The 18,132-nt window shown below is 35.3% G+C and overlaps 1 protein-coding gene across 4 annotated transcripts in view; it reads right to left on the reverse strand.

Moving 5' to 3' along the window:
• Positions 1 to 6,552: 6,552 nt before the first annotated feature.
• KHDRBS3 (KH RNA binding domain containing, signal transduction associated 3) overlaps positions 6,553 to 18,132 on the reverse strand; it is a 91,892-nt gene continuing 80,312 nt past the window's right edge. The window contains exons 9-12 of one of the 4 annotated variants that reach the window (XR_008448517.1): positions 14,137 to 14,195; positions 10,843 to 10,992; positions 9,433 to 9,489; positions 6,553 to 7,236 (exon numbers count right to left, since the gene is read on the reverse strand). Coding sequence is in view for 3 of the 4 variants with exons in the window: in XM_054058749.1 (XP_053914724.1) it covers positions 10,901 to 10,992; positions 14,137 to 14,195 (151 nt within the window). In the remaining variant the exon portion in view is untranslated. Of the gene's footprint in view, positions 7,237 to 9,432; positions 9,490 to 9,572; positions 10,993 to 14,136; positions 14,196 to 18,132 lie in introns of those variants that run through there. The other 3 variants (XM_054058749.1, XM_009560028.2, XM_054058748.1) reach the window with 3 other exon arrangements.

The following is an 18,132-nucleotide window of genomic DNA, read 5'->3' on the forward strand; positions in this document are numbered from 1 at the left end:
CCGTTGAGGGTGGTGGAAAGGAAGGGGGACTGGGACATAGTTAATGCATCGCAGATAGAGCTTCTATTCAGGTAGACCTCCATCACAGCAGCATTACTGTGTACAGAATCACAGAATGGTTGGCGTTACAAGAGTCTCTCGAGGACATCTTATCCACTTCCGCCCTGCTCAAGCAGGCCCACCTACAGCAGGTTGCCCAGGACTATATTAATACAGAGAACTACAGTTTGAGTTCTACGTCAGTGTCCTGCAGTTATTGTTTCTACTTTTGGTTGTTTTCTCCCCCAAGGATTTTTTTTTTTTTTCATGGCTTTTGAGTGGCTTAAAAACACCATGCATGTCCTGAGAGAAAGCCATGCTTTAAAAATACACGTCTTTAAAAAAAGGTTTTGAAAGAATTGGTTTTAAAACGTAATAGTAACTCTGTTTCCAACATATGTTCTCCTACAAGCCAATGGGTTTCTAGGGAAATTTGTATTTCTAAGGAATATTTCACCAATTTCAGGCTTGTTTTGGCTCTTCTTATGTATAGCGCAAAATGATTTACATGCATTACCTCTTCCTTAACATAGTGTTTGAATGTTAGAGAGTTCCTTAAATGTTAAGAACCACTGAGGCATAAAGTCTTAGATTTCCATTAGTAGAAGCACTGCATATTTTTTGTTTCCTAGTTTAAAGATTTCCTGCAGATATTCCAAAGGAGAGCTAATCTTATTCAAACAGCTCTGGATAACTGGATAAGTACATCTGAGGCTTTTATTTTCCATCTAATAGTTATTAGTGAGGGCCAGATACTAATATTTTAGACATTAGACTGAAATAGGAAATGTTTTCCTTCCTATTGTCCTAAGTTTTTATGCATAGAAACTCAACTGCATTTTCTCATCTTTAGACTTTCCTTCAGACAATCCCATTTAAGCCTTTCCTTTAAGCAGTGACTAACATTTACAACATAACCATAAATTCCCTCTTGTACAAGTCCTCTCAGCCAATATTCTAGCTAATCCTTAGATTTAAGATGCTTACAAGCAAACAAAAACATGTAAACATATTTAACAGAAGGCTCCAGAAGCAAACACTGAGTATGAAAATGTCCTTATAAATAAATAGGCTAAGAAGGCTATGTCACACAAACGTTTTGAACAGAAGCCATCAAAAGACAGCCTGCCTTTCTTTTCTGCTTACAGAGCAGAGGATAAAACTTCTACAGAAGAAGGACAGACAGTAGGGGACAACCTGGTTACGTACACATCCTTTCACCTACTCCTACTTATAACAGCAAACCACACCTTCCACATGCATTACTATCAGAGCCGGCTTCAGTGATTTTCTCCAACTATCTGTTTATTTCTAGATCCCATTGATTGCTGCTGTTTTCAAGGTATCAGCAAAGCCAGATTTGGAACACAAATGTGAGTGGGATTCACCACACTTCACTTCAGATATCTAAGTTTTAAATATCCAAAAAAGTTTATCACCAATATGAGTCAAGAGGGAAGAGTCAGGTGTTCCAGAGGGTGAGCCACCTTATCTCAGCGTACAAAAAGATGAGTTGTCCTTTGAGCTTGTTTCTCTTCGTTGACTGTAAGGGGAGCTGGGGCAACCAATGAAGAATCTGTCTCCGACTTCAGATATATAAATAAGAACTGAAAAATGCAGTCTATTTTTTAAAACAAAATTTAGAAACTTAACAAGATGATGCTGTTTTTCATAAAGCATAATTTGCAAGTCACCACAGTGATATACAAGATCTCTAAATGTTTTGTGCATGAAGAACAAGAATTGAATTATGTTAGTATCAGTAAATGTTGACTTACCATCGCTTTCCCTTTTTGTAAATGCAGTTAGAAAAGCATAACATTTATATAACGTATACGCATAAGGAGGGAATGCATCCTTGTTAATAAAAGGTATTTTGATCATCTTAATCCTCACAGGTTACTCTATTAGGCTGCAAATCAAGAAGAAAGTGCTTTCTTGAGATAGAACTACTACACAACGATCATGGATCCACAACTTTTGAGTTCAGACATGGTTATTAGATCATTCAATTTACTCTGCTGTGTGGGAAAACCAATAAAAGCCCATTCTTCTGCATGTAGCTTGCTGCTGTGGTTAATCACTCTCACTTGAGCCTAATTTCTCATTTGAAGCTGCAGGGCTTTTACACTCAGCATTAGTTCTTAGTTTTTTTCACTACTAGATTACAGTCATTTAGTGCTTGTTATTTTCTCCCTGTGCAATTATAAACCATAATCAAGCTTTTTAAGTCTCTCACAGTAAGATGTCATCTTCTGTCCCTTGAATTATTCTTCTGAAGAGCCCTTACCAAATACATTAAATTATGTACACACGCTAATAAATATTATTCAGGAGTACACAAAGTGACTTTTCAAAGAGGTATTGATTGTGGCATTTACAAAAATATATACTTATGCCTTTGAAGGATATCACCAAAAGTTAATGAAGCTATTCTTGTGTGAGGGATTCCAATGCCAGACTAGATAGATAAAGGTAATAAAAAAAAAATGACAGTTATCATCAACTATGCCTGTGACCGAAGTTTCTCTTTCCCTTCTGATCTAGGATGCATCACTTGAACATTGAGTGAGCTCCGAGGAATAATTGTTGGAATAGTTTATGCCAAAAAATGACATTTTAAAGACTAGTAGCTATTGCATGGCTTCCCCAGTTAGCTCAGGGAAGAAACGCTCCAGAATATGAAATCTTACCCCCTCCATTGCAGTTTGAAATCTAAAATGGCTTTTAGTATTTATTTTCCTTTCTAACAATCTATCCTCCTCATTCCCCATCCTGTTTTCTTCTGTATCATATGCTTATTTTTTCCATTTTCATTTCTTCAAATCTGCGAGTGTAAGAAAAAAAAGTAAATGACTCATGATTGCCACTTAAAACATACCACAGAACTTTATCAGAGTTCCTTATGCATTTATCCCAAAAATCTTTCAAGAGAAGCAACTGCCTGAGGATCACCTCCTCCTTCATTTGTACTTCCTTAATTCGTCAGTCTTAGAGGGGCTCTACTTCCAGTGTAACAATAATATAGTCTTCAAGTCAATACTGAAAAAAACCAACCCCCTACTTCTCTTAATAATATGCTTTATGAGAAAATCATCACCAGAATATCTTAAATATCTAAGGGAATTTTCTATTCAAACCATTTTGAGTTACAGCCTCAAGTACTGTAAAAAAGTGAAACTCAATTAATTTTCAGAGGTTAATTTTCAGATGTGGATATCTCTGATCATCATCATCAGTCATATGACTTCTAACACACATGTAGGCTGCATTCACCATAATTTATACTTGGTCTTCTCATTTGCTTTTCAGCCTGTAATTGATAATCCTGAAAGGACTACTGAATTTTTCAAACAATAGGTATTTATATGGTGATAGGAACATTCTAAAATTATTTAGTTCAAGCCTAAAGTCCATGAGCATGTGTTTAGCATTGCATTTCTGTAGCAGTCTGTTACTATGTGAAGCAAGAACATCTTCATCCATGGACTTCTGAGCTGGTAATTGCATTATTAGAAAAAAGAATTCGGAGACAAACATTTTCTTCCTTTTTTTTCAAATATCCTGAGTAATAGTAGTGAATTCTGTGAGACTGTGTCTGCGTATTTCCTCTCAGTAAGAAACACACACAAAGGAGCTACCTCCACATTCAGAAAGCCAGACTCTTAGAAGAATGAAGAAACAAGGCAGTTTATCAAATGAATAAAAAGTGAGCATTTAATCTTCATGAGATATTTAGGGCATCAGGATCTTTTGAACAGTAGCATATGTTTACCACTTACTCTTTCGCTACAGAAGACAATAAACTACCGAGTTCATAGGTGCTGCCTGAGTAAGCATTTGAAGCAGTTAATTACACTTTGCGTAAGAGGAAGAAAAAAAAAAGTCTACAGACATCACTAAAAACAGAACTTCCTTCACCTTCACAAAGGGGCCAGCATTTCAATCCACATGAAAATTTCCTTGATTTCAAATTTCACTAAAAATGTAAAGATAAGATCATTTAAGCCCTCCTATACCAAATGGTTCTGGGCATAAAGAACCGCATAGTGTTTAGCTTTGCAAAAGCAGAAACTTAACTTCAAGGACTGATTTACATTTGATTTCTCTCAGGCTAATACAAACAAAGCTTTGTTTAGTCAGGAATTCTAGATCAGTAGCTTTCATGAAAGAGTATGAGTTATTTTGATTACTGGATTTAAAGATTCCTGAGAATATTTGTCATAAACCTTTATTAAATCTAAATTATTTTGATTTCATAACTTTCAAGTACATCTTTGACCGAAAAGTGCAAGTTTCCATTAAGCTTATTCCCGAATTTGCTATTTTTGCAATGTCGACATTTCATACTTTAATACTTTCTCAATGAGAAACCTAAAAAAACTAAGCAGCAAAGCAGCTTTATTCCTGCCCTTGGCTACAGTTTCTAAGCATTTTTAAAATCCAGGTTCGCAAGAGATGTTCTCTTGTTTTGAAATTATAGAGAAAGTCTGCCTGAAGACAAGGGTCAATGTACAGCAAGTTTTTTGAAGTATGAGGCTGCACAAACATTTATTATCTTAGCAATATGTTCTTTAACACTAAATACCTTTAATAATTTCAAAGGGTTTTTTCTACCCATTAAACAAATGCAGCTGTCTTGGACAAAATTGCTGAGATTCTGAAAATAATTCTCAGCCCCTTCCATCCAATTAATCTTTTTCACAAACTTAAAGTCAAAGATATTCTGATTCTTGGTGTTCATTTACTCAGCTGCAAGAGTATTGAAGTTCCTCGATATTGGGAACCCAGAAATTTTACTGCAACCTGGGACTTCAAATGCAGTTGTGAACCTGCCACAAAAATCCAGCTACAACACTAGAAGTAAAAAGGACTGAAAAGTTCTGTGTGAGAAACATAAGCAGAACTATTTCAGGGCTGATTTGATTCCGTTCACCACCAATCATTATATATTATTTAACTTTATGTTTTTATCTTTAAGTTTTCAGTTTCTTTGCCTAGAAACATGAAGTTCCAACTTGAAGAGCATGCTCTGCAGTACAATGCAGAAAGGTGTATGACCTCAAGGTTTGTTCTAATACAGCCATAGAATATTATATCATAGATAGATTACGTACCTAAACTTGGTGCCACCCCCACTACAGGATAAAAGCTACTGGAAAGGCTGTGATGCACACTGAGCAACTCAGATGAAACTGCAGGCTCACATCCTCGCTCAAAGTAGTAATGCAATATCACATGGAACTGGTATCACAAAACAGAGCATCAGGACTTTCCCAGAGTGTGGGTTAATGTAATAAACGACAGGCAAGACATGCACATGTGTGGTCTCTTTAAGTGAAGATCAAAACTGTTCCAATGAGACCCAGATTTCACTCAAAACACAATCACAGCAAATGCACAAATCTCTCCTTTGCCATAATAAAACCATAGCAAAAATGAAGTCTAGGCTTCAAAACATAGAAACAGACAGTCCTTAAGTTTTTAGCAAAAGAAACAGCAAGACACAGCTGGATAGTCTGCAGGCAACCCACTTTGGCTAGACCCAAATAGTTCCCACATCTGGCCACTCAGTAATCAGACAAAATCTGAGAAAAATTACTGTTTTGCTACATAGCTTTGATAGTCACATGTTAAAATAATTCATGCTATCAAAATATTTTAGTATTAACATTATTAACATTAAGCAACACTGTTGTTCAGACTCTAGAGTGGAAGGCTTGATACTTGACTTATTAACTAGCTCATAGCAATACTCAAATGAGATTGTGTTGGTAATCCTGGTGTCCAGTCCAAATTACAGCAAGTCAAATTGCATTCTGCTTATCTAAATTCCCCCCATGGTATCCACATACAATTTTTACACTTGACTCGCATTTAAAGTGTCTGTTCCACACCAGAGGTTCCTGCTTGTCAGTCTGAAGGGAATCATTATCATACATCTCTTGTGCTTATTCAAAGGCTTTCACGTTTTGCTTTTACCTATTTAAATAATTGCTATTGCTTGTTGTGGAAAACAACAGAAACGCAGCTTTAGTACGGTGAGACATGATGGCAAGTACAGGCTTTCCAGATTGAGATGAACTGATAAAACCACCTCATATATCTGATGCTTAAAAATACAGACTTCCTTTATACTGTCAAAGTTTTTTTTATCTATTAAAACTTATACTTAAGACACTTTGATCAGTGCCAAAGTTAGTAAGAAATCTTAATTTTTCCACATCCTCATAAATTTCAAAGCCATTCTTCAATAGTCAGTATATGGTATTAGAAGTTATGCATACATGTTGAAGAGGAGGCATTCGGTGTGAAGCTATTAAGTGATTATTATTTTAAAAATAAAAGTGAGACCCAGTTTATGCTTTTCTTGGGATGAATTTGAAATTCAGTGAAGAAAAATGCATCTGACAGAACCGTAACTGAGGAATGGTTGCAGTAATGCAAACAGTACTTAGGAACACAAGGAATTACATTATCAGAATTTTATTTCTGTTACAAATTATCACAATCACAATTAATACAAAACAGAGAAAGCACTGAGGAAACTTGAGTTAGATACAAGATTTATCAAGGTGTAAAAGCTTCATCGAAGACTACTACTAGAAAACCTGTGACTTTATATCAGAAAACACTTCTATGCATCAAACACCAAGTGAAAGAGAATAAGTAGCATACTATAATTGACAGGGATTTAGAACACCTTCATGTTATACAAGTTTCTGAAGGAAATGGAAGTTGGAATATCATTTCTACCCAAGAGTCTTGTTTTGAGTAGGTCTGCTTATAATTAGCTATTAAGAAAAGCTTCAGCATAAAATAACCTTTAACTTATCCATGTTGTTCATACACTGGACAAGCTATTTCCAAAAGCATTTAAATTCTAATAATGAGACCACACTTGCTGCATAAGGCTAAAAAGAATCACTAAAGGAACATGACATTGCATTATTGCTTTGTAACAGGAACTTAGATGAAAATACTTTATTGAGCTCCAACTAAAACATTGTTGCATCACTAAGCAATGAAGAGTTTAAATATACAATTATTTTAAAAAGTGTATAATATACATTTTAAGGCTTTAATACAAGAAATACAGAACAGGGTTTTCATACTCCGTAGCCTGTCTCATTGCTGTCTAGGCACACGGATAAGTACAATGCTCTATGCAGTCCATAATTAACACGGCAGAAGGTCCTGAAAAAGAGCAAAAAATAATTTATATGTATATATCCTGAGACTAGCAACTATGAACTCTCTGAAGACTGTCAGATTATAAGCAGTGGGATCAGGCAATTATGCATATAATAAACATATGTAGATTTATGGAAACTATTGCAGAAACCGCTATCATTGACATTCAGTGCAAATGTGATAAAATGGTTCTATAAAGGCACACTAATTATACGATTAATTATATTCATTAACATTACTTGTTTGACCAGTAACATACAGCAGTTGACCAGTATCAGCATACAACCCCATACTGGAATGGATAAACCCTCCTAGAGTGGTTTGTCACAATAAAAGAAAGGCTACCTTCCACATTAATGTATTTCTTATTACATTTAGAGACTTTTTCTCATTATTTCCCCCCCTCTCTTCCAAATTTAATGGATTTAATTTCAAAGATTACTCCAAAGGAAAAAAAAAACCAACAAAACATAAATGTAATTGCAGAACACAATGCATAGTGTTATTTCAGGAACTGTCAAGAGGAGCAGCGTACTGCAAATATGTAGTTCCTAAGAACACCTAATACCAGCTGTTTGAATGGATGTAGCTTCTTGTACACACAAGAGTATGGGAATTGATACAACTTATTTTAAGAGATACGAAAACAGATTTTCTTAGGAGAATTAAGATTTACTACTAGAGCACCATATCAGACTACTCCCACCTTGTTAGAAGCACATCTAGCATATGACCAAAACAATCCCTTCTGACCATCAGATGGGTGTACCCTTAGTCAGGAGGAAAATTTTCTTTAATTTATTCATTGATCTGCAACATCCAGGTACATGACATCCTTTCACACAATTGTGCACCTAAAAAGCCTTCAAAAGATTTGACAAGGACATACTTTCTCTCCCAAACAGAGAGCTTCAAACAATTTAAAGTTTCTAAGATTTCAGGGCTGAGTAGCAGAAAAGTGGCACAAATGCATATTTACACATTCATCCTCCACACAGGAGGCACTAAGGAAAGATGGCATAAAAAAAAAAAAAGAGTTGGATAAATATTACAGAAGGTTGAATTAAATTCTGATTCACCTATTTCTCTACTAGCTACCCCTGCTATTACATATTGTAGTTTCAACTAATCAGGTTTCATCTTATGTGGTTAATATAAAACTTAATATTTGCAAACGAAAACTTGTTATGACTTAAATCGCATAATACGAGGAGCCACATAAGATGCAAACAGAAAGATTTGGCCAATTCCATTAAAAGTATTTTTAAAGGATATTTATATACTCAGTTTTGCCATAGCAGCTGGTATCAAATCTTTGCCTTTGGAGCCCCAGAGGACAGAAATCTTACCAACCTCTCCTACTTAAAAGAGTCCTTTGCTTCACATCTTCAAAATACTCCCAAACTTGTTCTGAAGGCATTTTTTATGTACAAAAAGTTCCTTTAGCCCATGACAGGAGTTTTAAATTTACTGTGGTTTACAGAGGCAGTGCAACATTTGCAATATTTTAAAGTATAAAGCTCTCCAAATCACACCAACTAAAGGCACTGATATTGTGAGGTTAGCAGGAAGAATTACCATTGTACAAAGGAAATAAAAAATCTGTTCTATTTAAAATATACATGAACTGAGAATACAGTTAAATTATTTCTTACTTTACATATTGAATTCACCAGAAACAGTAAAGTTAGCTATTCTTTGGCTAATGTTTCTCAATGGACTTGTTCTCTTACATTCATGCCAAAAAAAAAAAAAAAAAAATCAGTCTACTCATTGTGCAGAAACGCCTGACTTAAAAAAAATGCTTTCTTGAGCATTGGAAAATCACTTTAGACACATATGCTGATCAGATTAGAGCTTTAAGCTCCCGTTTGAACACTACTAGCATAAAATTACATTCATTTTCTTTCCCCTTCCTCTATCAGTAAAATACTCAATTGGTTGAAATGTTGTTAAAGCTACGTACAGCTTTCAACAAACAAGCAGCCAGAGGGGAGTGTCCACACCCTGGGACAGTTTAACATCCTGTTTAGTGATAGTTTAAAAATGACTTTTCCCACCAAAATTGAACATAGCCAATGATTTTTACTGACCTCCAGCTCATTACATAAATTAAAGCCTTGTGTATAAAGAATTAAGGATTTGATCAAAAGCTCCGTTCTCCCTCTAATAATTGCACAGATGAGTAGAGATACCTACCAAAGCATCAGACAAGTAAGGTTTTTGTTCTTGTGGCTGTCCAAGGATGTGGGTTTCCTGCCAAAGAGAAAAAAAAAATATTTTTACTAAACTCCAAGGACTTTCAAATAAAAACTAAAGAAAACAATGTAAATCAAACTAAGTAAGAGTAACTTAATGATAAACAGAAAACTTTAGATAACATTTGTAATGTTTGAGTTACCAGAATTTATGGAAAAATAATATATTACAAACTATTGGTTATGAGGTTTTACAGTTGTTTAATAGGGAATAGTTTGTCCAAATTTAACTAGCTAAGCTAAGGCTTTTTAGATTACTAAAACAAATTGAATGTTTTAAAATGAGAATTTAGGTGTCCCTGAAGTCTTTCCTACATTCTAAAATGAAACTAAGTTGTAGCCTCCCTGTTTTTATTGGTTATATTAAGATAAATTAAGTGAGATTAAAATCTTATTTGATTTATTTACCTTTGCAAATGAAGACCGTTTTAAGGGTTACACATCCTCTGCCTCTGACGAAAGCGACCTCAATTAGTCAAGTCAAAGTCTTTAAAAGCTTTGTGTTTATTGCTTCCAGCACGGAGCGAGGTGGTCATTAACGTACCAAAATTCTCATAAAAATTCCCAAGTTGCACTAGTGAAAAAATGCTCAACAAGATGAAAACTAGTCACATCTTTTTCAGTAAATTCATTAGCTATTTTAAACCATTTTTTAACAAAAAATAGTTTGATTTAATGTGGTACTCAAGCAGATCCATACCATTTGGATACTTTAAACAGCATTTATATCTACTATGAGTATATGTGTGTATATATATACATTTAGATTATACCATATTTTTAATATGAGCCTTTTACGCTGATCGCTGTTAAACGTGTTTCTCCCTGTTTACTACTATTTATGAAGTTTTATTATAAGATAAAGCATAAAATTAATCTCACACACACTGATTTTCTTTCAAAAGTTTATTTAGTATCAAGCAAGGGTAAAACTTTGCTTAACACTACAGAACATTTCAAGACTTGAGTTACAAAATACCAACATTATTTGCATTTGTAATTTGCTTCCCTTTTTACGCATGTATGCAAAGAGAAAAACTAGCAAATGGCTGAAAATAAAAACTAAAAGCTAAATTCTTGAAAACCTTTAAAATAAAAGGTTACGCTTATGTTAAAAGAATGGACTAATATTTAGTAAACCTATTTTTTGTTTAACACTAGTTAATCAAAGGTTATTTTTTTTTGATCACCTATTTTTTTCAAATACAGTCTGGAAATAACAAAATTCCTTGTTTTACATATCTTTCTGTCCAGGTTGTTCTTTCAACAAAATATTTTAAGTTCAGTCCATCCATTCAGATTTTTAAGCACTTTCATTTAATAAAAAGGGATTGTTCATAGAAAAAATTACTTTGAACAGTATACAGGACTGGTGGAGATTGGATATTTCACAACATCAGACAGTACAATCAGTATCTGGCATATGGCTGGTCTCTGTAGACTCCTTTTGTTGTCCTTGCAGAAGGTGCCTTGTGTCTTGAGTTGGTCCATTCTTCTTGCCCTTCAAGAAAGGGAAATATAGTTAGATCATTTATGATGTTCTCAGATGCTGTACTTATTTTCTCCTTATTTAATTTTATTTTATTTACCAAAACCAAGGTATACAAAGTGAAGTCTAATATGTGAAACAAAAAAATCCGGGTACAACACATCTGTATCAGCTGTCCCACAATGCTTTTCCAGCACACAGCAGGAAGTATGACAGGCTAATGGCAAAAGTATTCAGGGCTCTGGCGTTCAGTTGTACCTGCTTGTTGCAAATACACAGTAATGCCAGCTATTGTAGCAGACCTACAAATAATTCCGCTAGGATGAAATGAATGGAGAATATGAATTACGTATAAGCAAATAAGCTACTCCCAGAACTACGGTTCTTCGCATCAGTACTAATTTAGGCTTAATTCAAATATGCAATCCAACATTAGGGGCAATAAACACACACTTTCTCTAAAATGCAAGAGACAGGAAGGTAGAACCAAAAAAAAATAAAAAGGCAAGAGATCGCATGTTTGAATTTTGACAACAAGCTAAGTTTGTGAAAACCTTGTGCTATATTTAACTTTTCATAATCCTATTATATTTTGGTGGTAATTAATATTAACAAAATAGTGAAGTGTTGTCTTAATAAATGAGAATCAGTCCTACTGTGCCACACATTTACAACAAGAGACTACACAGGACCAAATACAGAGTATAATGAAACAGTGTTTAGGTATCCTGTCCTAAACAGACTGTGCCCAAGTGAAACCAATGCAATCCAGAAACTAAGGGTGGAATCGAAACGACTAGGTACAGTAATCTAAAATGTAGGTATCACTTTGTCTTCTAGTCAATTAAAATGAAATAATAAAGAAAGTCAAAGTCAACTGTCAAAGAACCTCTGTATTTTCAATCGCAAGGTAGCTTCCTCATGCAGTAGATACATGACATTAGGTGACAACAATCCCCTAAGTCAAGCACCTAATTTCATCATCTCTTCAATGTCTCATCCTAGATCCTTTATTTTTAAAAATTTAGGAGTCTGTCCGCAGAGCCAAGGTTACATTTGATACCTAGGTCATCAGAAGATTTGCATAGGTGGGAAAAGGAACATGTTTAAATTTGGTGTAAGGCTGAAAGAATTAAACTTGAACCTCAGCATGTTCCAAAGGAATCTGGAAACAATAACATATGAGAAGTAACCTCTCATGCTATGTCATCACATAGAAAGCAAGGCTTATGTTAAGGAAAAGAACCCTAACGTAACATTAAAGGCAGCTAGCTGAGGAGTAAGAATTAAAGAATATCCTTGCTTTTAAGCACCACCGCAAGTAGCTGTTGAAATGTTAAAAGCAGGTATAATTAAAGGGGAATACTTGCTCCTTTTCAAGCAACTGGCCAAATCAGTAGGGAAAAAAGCCACCTCACATTTATCAGTTTTCATTCTGTTGTCAACCAGGACTGAATCCTGAACCCCTCAATATTCTTCCTAATATCCTCATGATTAGCAGCTGAGCTTCTCAGAAGAGGCAACATTCAAGTATTTCCTGGGAAACTGTTTCTCCTTGGCCAGCCCAAGGCAACTATCTGCTCACCATGTAGTCTAAGGACTTCTAGTCCAAGCACTCGATGTTCTTTACATAATATAAGGATGATTATTAGTGTCTAACTCGGCATTTAAGGATGTACTTGAAGATTAGCTAGTTAAGAAATAAATATATAACTATTTATTTCTATGTGCAAAAACTTCCATAACTGTAACCCATAATCATTCTTCAAGGTATTTATAGTCTCTCAATTTGAGTAAATACACCACTTAATATTCTGAGTTGCTGTGCTTTGATAAATAGAAAACCAATTTTAAATGCAAAAGCAATGAAAAAAAATCCATATTTTCAACCTTAAATACTGCAATCCACATTTTCCCCCATCAGTCAACTCTATCTACATTAAGCAGTTTCATATATTTTCCCCCATCAATTTTGCATTCATGAAATAGTCTAAGAAAGACCAGGCTTATAATGGCAAACAGTTTACTTTAATGCTGAAATAAAATTTTAAACTATATATCCATCAAGACCAACTGAAAGTGCTGGGGGACAGAGGAATTTCAAGGGACCTCTTTTTTGATGAATTGACTTTGCCCTTAAGCAAAATAATTAGTTTAAGCAGACCACATTGAGCAAACTTCTGTATTGGGTGCATTTATCACAACTTGTGGTCATTTTAGTTTTCAGCAGGAAGCACTTCCAAATGGAGATCAAGAAACACAGCATGGAAAATTTCAAGTAGAGCTTCAAAAAAGCACTGAAGCATGCATTGCCCAGAATCAGAACCCTCATACTAGTTATCAACGATCCTCAAATGTTTGAGATTTGAGTGATCTGCACTATATTTCTCTGATCTCTAGCCAGAGATTTAACATTTATCCCTTAAGCAAAGGTGCCTCTTAACATGCTTCATACTTCTAATCCATAACAAATTTCTTTAATTAAACCTGTCACTATCACATTTCTAGCTTAAAATAAAACACAATCTTTACCGCTGGCAGATTTTTTTTGCTTCATTACACATTATTTTGTCTCCATCTGAGTAACCCACTGCCCTCGCGTCTATTAGCTACCTAAAGCACTTTTATAACCTTTACGTAATGCCTCCCTGCTTGATTTCACAAGAATGATGCATGAAAATGAATACAATGACCATACAAGTCTAAAATGCACTCAATTAGGCCCTGATTCAGCTGAACTTCAGCATGTTCTTACCTTGTGGCAAATTTCAACGCCAGTTGTGTCACACTAGAAGCATTTGCTTCCAGCTGCAAACAGCTCCTCAAAAAAGGTCCTACTACCCCATTTTTCCCCTCAAATGTCATTGAATGTAAGGGCATTTTCCCCTCAAATGCCATTGAAGGATATTTTAAGCATGTTTAACATATTTATTTTTTTTTAATTTCTTTAATTTCACATGACTCTTAGCTAACAGACCGCAGAAACCTCCTTCAGTAGTTTTCTTAATAATCACATGAGGAGCTTTGTGACAACACAGGAAGCCCTGAACAGCTGCTAACCACTGCAGAACTGAAGACTGCCTTATGGAAATTCTTCCTTGATTATTTTTTCAAGAGTCTACTACTGTAATTATTCAGCACACAAAAGCTACTCACCATAGGAGTCATATGTTTCTTCATTCAGTCCATGGCCATAGTCATAGTAATCTGCTCCACTGCACAGGAGAAGGGAAATAGGAAAAAGAACAAGAAATAAAGCAGTTACATTTTTAAGAAGCAATGCTTATCATTAGGCTATCTACCTTTGAAAATAAGAAAGCACGAAGAATACAGATGTGTCCTATGGTCAGAAAGGTAAGCATGTATGTGACACAATGACAGCTCAGGTCCTGTTTGTTCATTAATTAGATAAACTAAATCATATTTACTTTAACTTATGAATTTTTATCTGAGCCCCTGGTGGAAACGTGGATGTGGGATTTTTGTATTTAAAAGTACAGTTAGGAAGATCAAAGATCTTACAAATGCCAATGAAAGAAGAATAGGATGTGTCAGCACTGAAACAATTCATTTGTCAAATGTCTCTTCACTACCTACTGATTTCCTAGTATTTAGCCTTTGTATCCTCAAATCCAGAGATGAAAAATGCAATAAAGGTCAATCAGCTTGCTGATCATAGTTATATACATGCTATACATCTACAAGATCCAGCATCTTCAAAATAAGAAACGAAATCATCATTTTAATAGGCAGATGAGAAACAACAACAGGAACTAAGGTGAAAGCAGAACTCTGCAGTTGTTAGGATTCAAAAGTAAGTATGAATACTGTAACTATGGCCTAAAAGTCTCCTGTTTCATAATGGCATTTCTATGTAGGAATACTGTAACTATGGCCTAAAAGTCTTCCATTTCATAATGGCATTTCTATTTGTATTAATAACACTGAATGGAAACTGAAGAACAAGCCTTATTACATACTACTCCATTAAGCTTTCATATTTCATGCAAGCATAGCTACATACAGTCTTTTACATAGTTGACAAAAAGTATATCAGATATGTTTATAGGACATCAAAAGCAAGTCTCTTAATTGTTTCTTTCCTTTTCTTTCTAACCACAGCCAGATCCAGGGCTAACTATATTTGGAGAGTAATCTAAAACTGATGCTACCAAGCCTTTACCTTCTAAGTGAGAAGGAGATCACTAATAAACTATCAGTAGCAAGTAATTACTAATATTGACAAAATGTTTCTATTGTTAGATTGATTGCTAACCAAGTAAAAACCAGAGAGAAATAGCAATTTATAGCCTTAACGTGAATTAGCAGGTGAAGCATTTATGTCAAATTACACATCACAATCACTTCTAAACTGACATAAGCCAAAGATGATTTGTCACATTTGGGTTGTTTGTGTTTTAATTTAGGTATGGTTTTTGAACTAAAGAGTCTTAAATTCCACAGAATTACCCAGGCCAGAAATACAGTTCTGGTGTGTGTAAATGCATATCTAAAAAAGCATTGATGAGTACTGGTACTGCTGGTATAAGGCTTCCTAAACAAAAATCTAAGTAGAACGCACTATGAAGACACAGAAAAAAGTATCTGTATACAACCTAAATGGTATCTATGGTTTGCAGTCTATGTGATGAGGACCCCAGAGCAACAAGGGCAAAGTTCGAAGTATAAGAAATAACATAATTTTGCCCTGAAGCAGTCAGTGATAAAGCAGTCTTTATTCTGACAAGCAACTTGAAACTGACGTTCACTAGCCTTCCATACAGTGCTTGATTATTTATTTTAAGGCTGTCATCAAGTTTAGAAGTCTATAGCAGCTGGAAACCTATCCCCATATCTGTCCCTCCTGTCAGAATGACTTTTGCAGGGCTTCATTTCATAAACCTAAAATATCTAATAATCCAGAAGTGACTCATTTTACAGCATGTAAACCACAAAACAAATAAACATCAGAAAAGAAAAATCTTCGACTTCTACTGAAACTATACAATGACCTGTGTTTATTAACAGATAAACCCCTCAAAATAATCTTTCCAAAAAGTACAAAGTTATCATGTGACGCAGTGCTGCCTGTGTAGTCCAATACTCAATACTCTGACCACTTTCATTTGTGCTCTACAAACAATGCCAATGCTCTCACAATGCAACTGTATGTTGAACTAATGTAAAACTTCAGATAAGACAACTTAGACTATAATCCAAAGAACAAAATACATAGACAAGTGTAAGAAGTTCTGTGTAAAACAGAAAACACTAAAAAGATTGCTTGTTTCACCTGTAACAGTCCACACAGGCAAAGTACATAGTCAAAATCAAGGTATCTGAGGTTTCTTCAGAAGAAACAGAAAAATCTAGTGCTACATACAAAGTTACAGCTTACAGGACTTAGTTTTTTTGTTGTGGTTTTTTTTTTTTTTCCCCCAAAGCAAACACCTGTTAGGAAAACTATGCAAAGTAACCTGCAATATTAAATTTTTGTAAACTGTACATTTGAACTCATTAACTAAGATAGTGAAGGTCAACTCTGTTGTGAGGAATTAAGTAACTATATTACGTAGTTTCTCCTCTGGGCAGAAGGTGTGATGTCAATTCTTGTTTTTAAAAGCCCCCTTGACCTACTTTTTTATATATGTCCTCTGTTATCTTAGACTTCTGACTGAAGACTATTCAAACTCCGTATCTCCCTTTCATGAATTTACTCTAGAAGGGAAACCCTTTTCTTCCTATTCCTCTTGTAGAAAACCACAAAACAAATTTATTCTTTACTTCTTGTGCCTCTCATTCACAATAAGGATAAAACATACCATGGATCCCTTCCTTTCTAACCCAGCAAGACTGGAGTCTGCTTTGAGATTGTTTTCAGATGTGAAATGTTTTGAGGTAATTTTCTTCAATTTTTTTTCTTATTTTTTTCTTACTTGTCCAGTTGTCTCCAGGCAGTTTCTTCCCTAGCATCACATGGGGGCAGTACCTGAAAATTCTGCCGTGTCTACTTTGATGGATAGTTGCCTTACATGATATAGTCAGGCAGATTTTCAAGTCTTCCTCCTAACCATCCAGTAAATAGTGCAACTGCAATAAATGCTGGTGTATCAGGTCTTTTGTACAAATAGAGTTCTTATATCAACTCCTATTTAACTTCTTCTGTATTCCCATTCCAGCACATCTTCAGGCTGAAAAAGCAGCAGATATGGCAAAGAAAAAAAATGCTCTGATTTTCCACTCAGACAAAAACTCAGAACTACCCAATGGTATGGAAGGATTAGCAAACAATAAACCTAAAAGTATGTCAGTTCTAATTGCTGAGGGCTGGGCGTTAATCCAACAATGCTTAGAGGAAGTGTTAAGTGAGGCTTAAGTAGTTTAAACAAGGCCAGGGAAGAAGTGCCCGTTTTCAGGGTCTGAGATAGAGAAGACTAAACTCAGATTTTAACACTGCAGCAGCAATGAAGTTAAGCATTAGAAGACCTCCTTTATCTAGTAAAACAGAGGACTTGGAAGCTTCCTACCATTTTTTCTAGAACCGCTGTGCTGTAAAAAGACAGAAGCAGGACAGTTACAGAAAGTGACCAAAACAGCTTCCAAACACAAAAAGGTGTCCTTTTGTGCTACAAGTAGCTCCACAAGCATCGCTTTTGTGCTTCTACACAGAGGTCACACAGAAGAGCAGCAAAGTAGAAAGAAGAACTGAGAATCTCTCTATATATGATAGACCCTGACTGATATGATCACATCTGAACAGAACTCTTCCACAAGGACAAGCCTCTAACATTCCCACCAGATCTTCATGCTCAGCTGCTTTGTCTATCAAAAAACATCCATAAACAGCAAGCACAAAGAGGAGTGTCACAAATGTTTGTCAGTCTAGACACAATGACTGCACAGGTCCAGAGGAAAGCCATGAAGAAAATCAAAGGATCAGAGCACCTCTGCTATGAGGACAGGCTAAGAGTTGGAGCTGTTCAGTCTTGGAAGGCATTGTAGTGGCCTTCCAGTACCTGAAAGGAGATTACAAGAAAGGTGGGGAGGGACTTTTTACAAGGGCATGTAAAGACAGAACAAACGGGAAAGGCTTTAAATAGGAAGGGGGAAGATTTAGATCAGACATCAGGAAGAAAGTCTTAATGATGAGGA

Source organism: Cuculus canorus, chromosome 2 (assembly GCF_017976375.1).
Source record: "Cuculus canorus isolate bCucCan1 chromosome 2, bCucCan1.pri, whole genome shotgun sequence".
In the NCBI taxonomy this organism is placed as follows: Eukaryota; Metazoa; Chordata; class Aves; order Cuculiformes; family Cuculidae; genus Cuculus; species Cuculus canorus.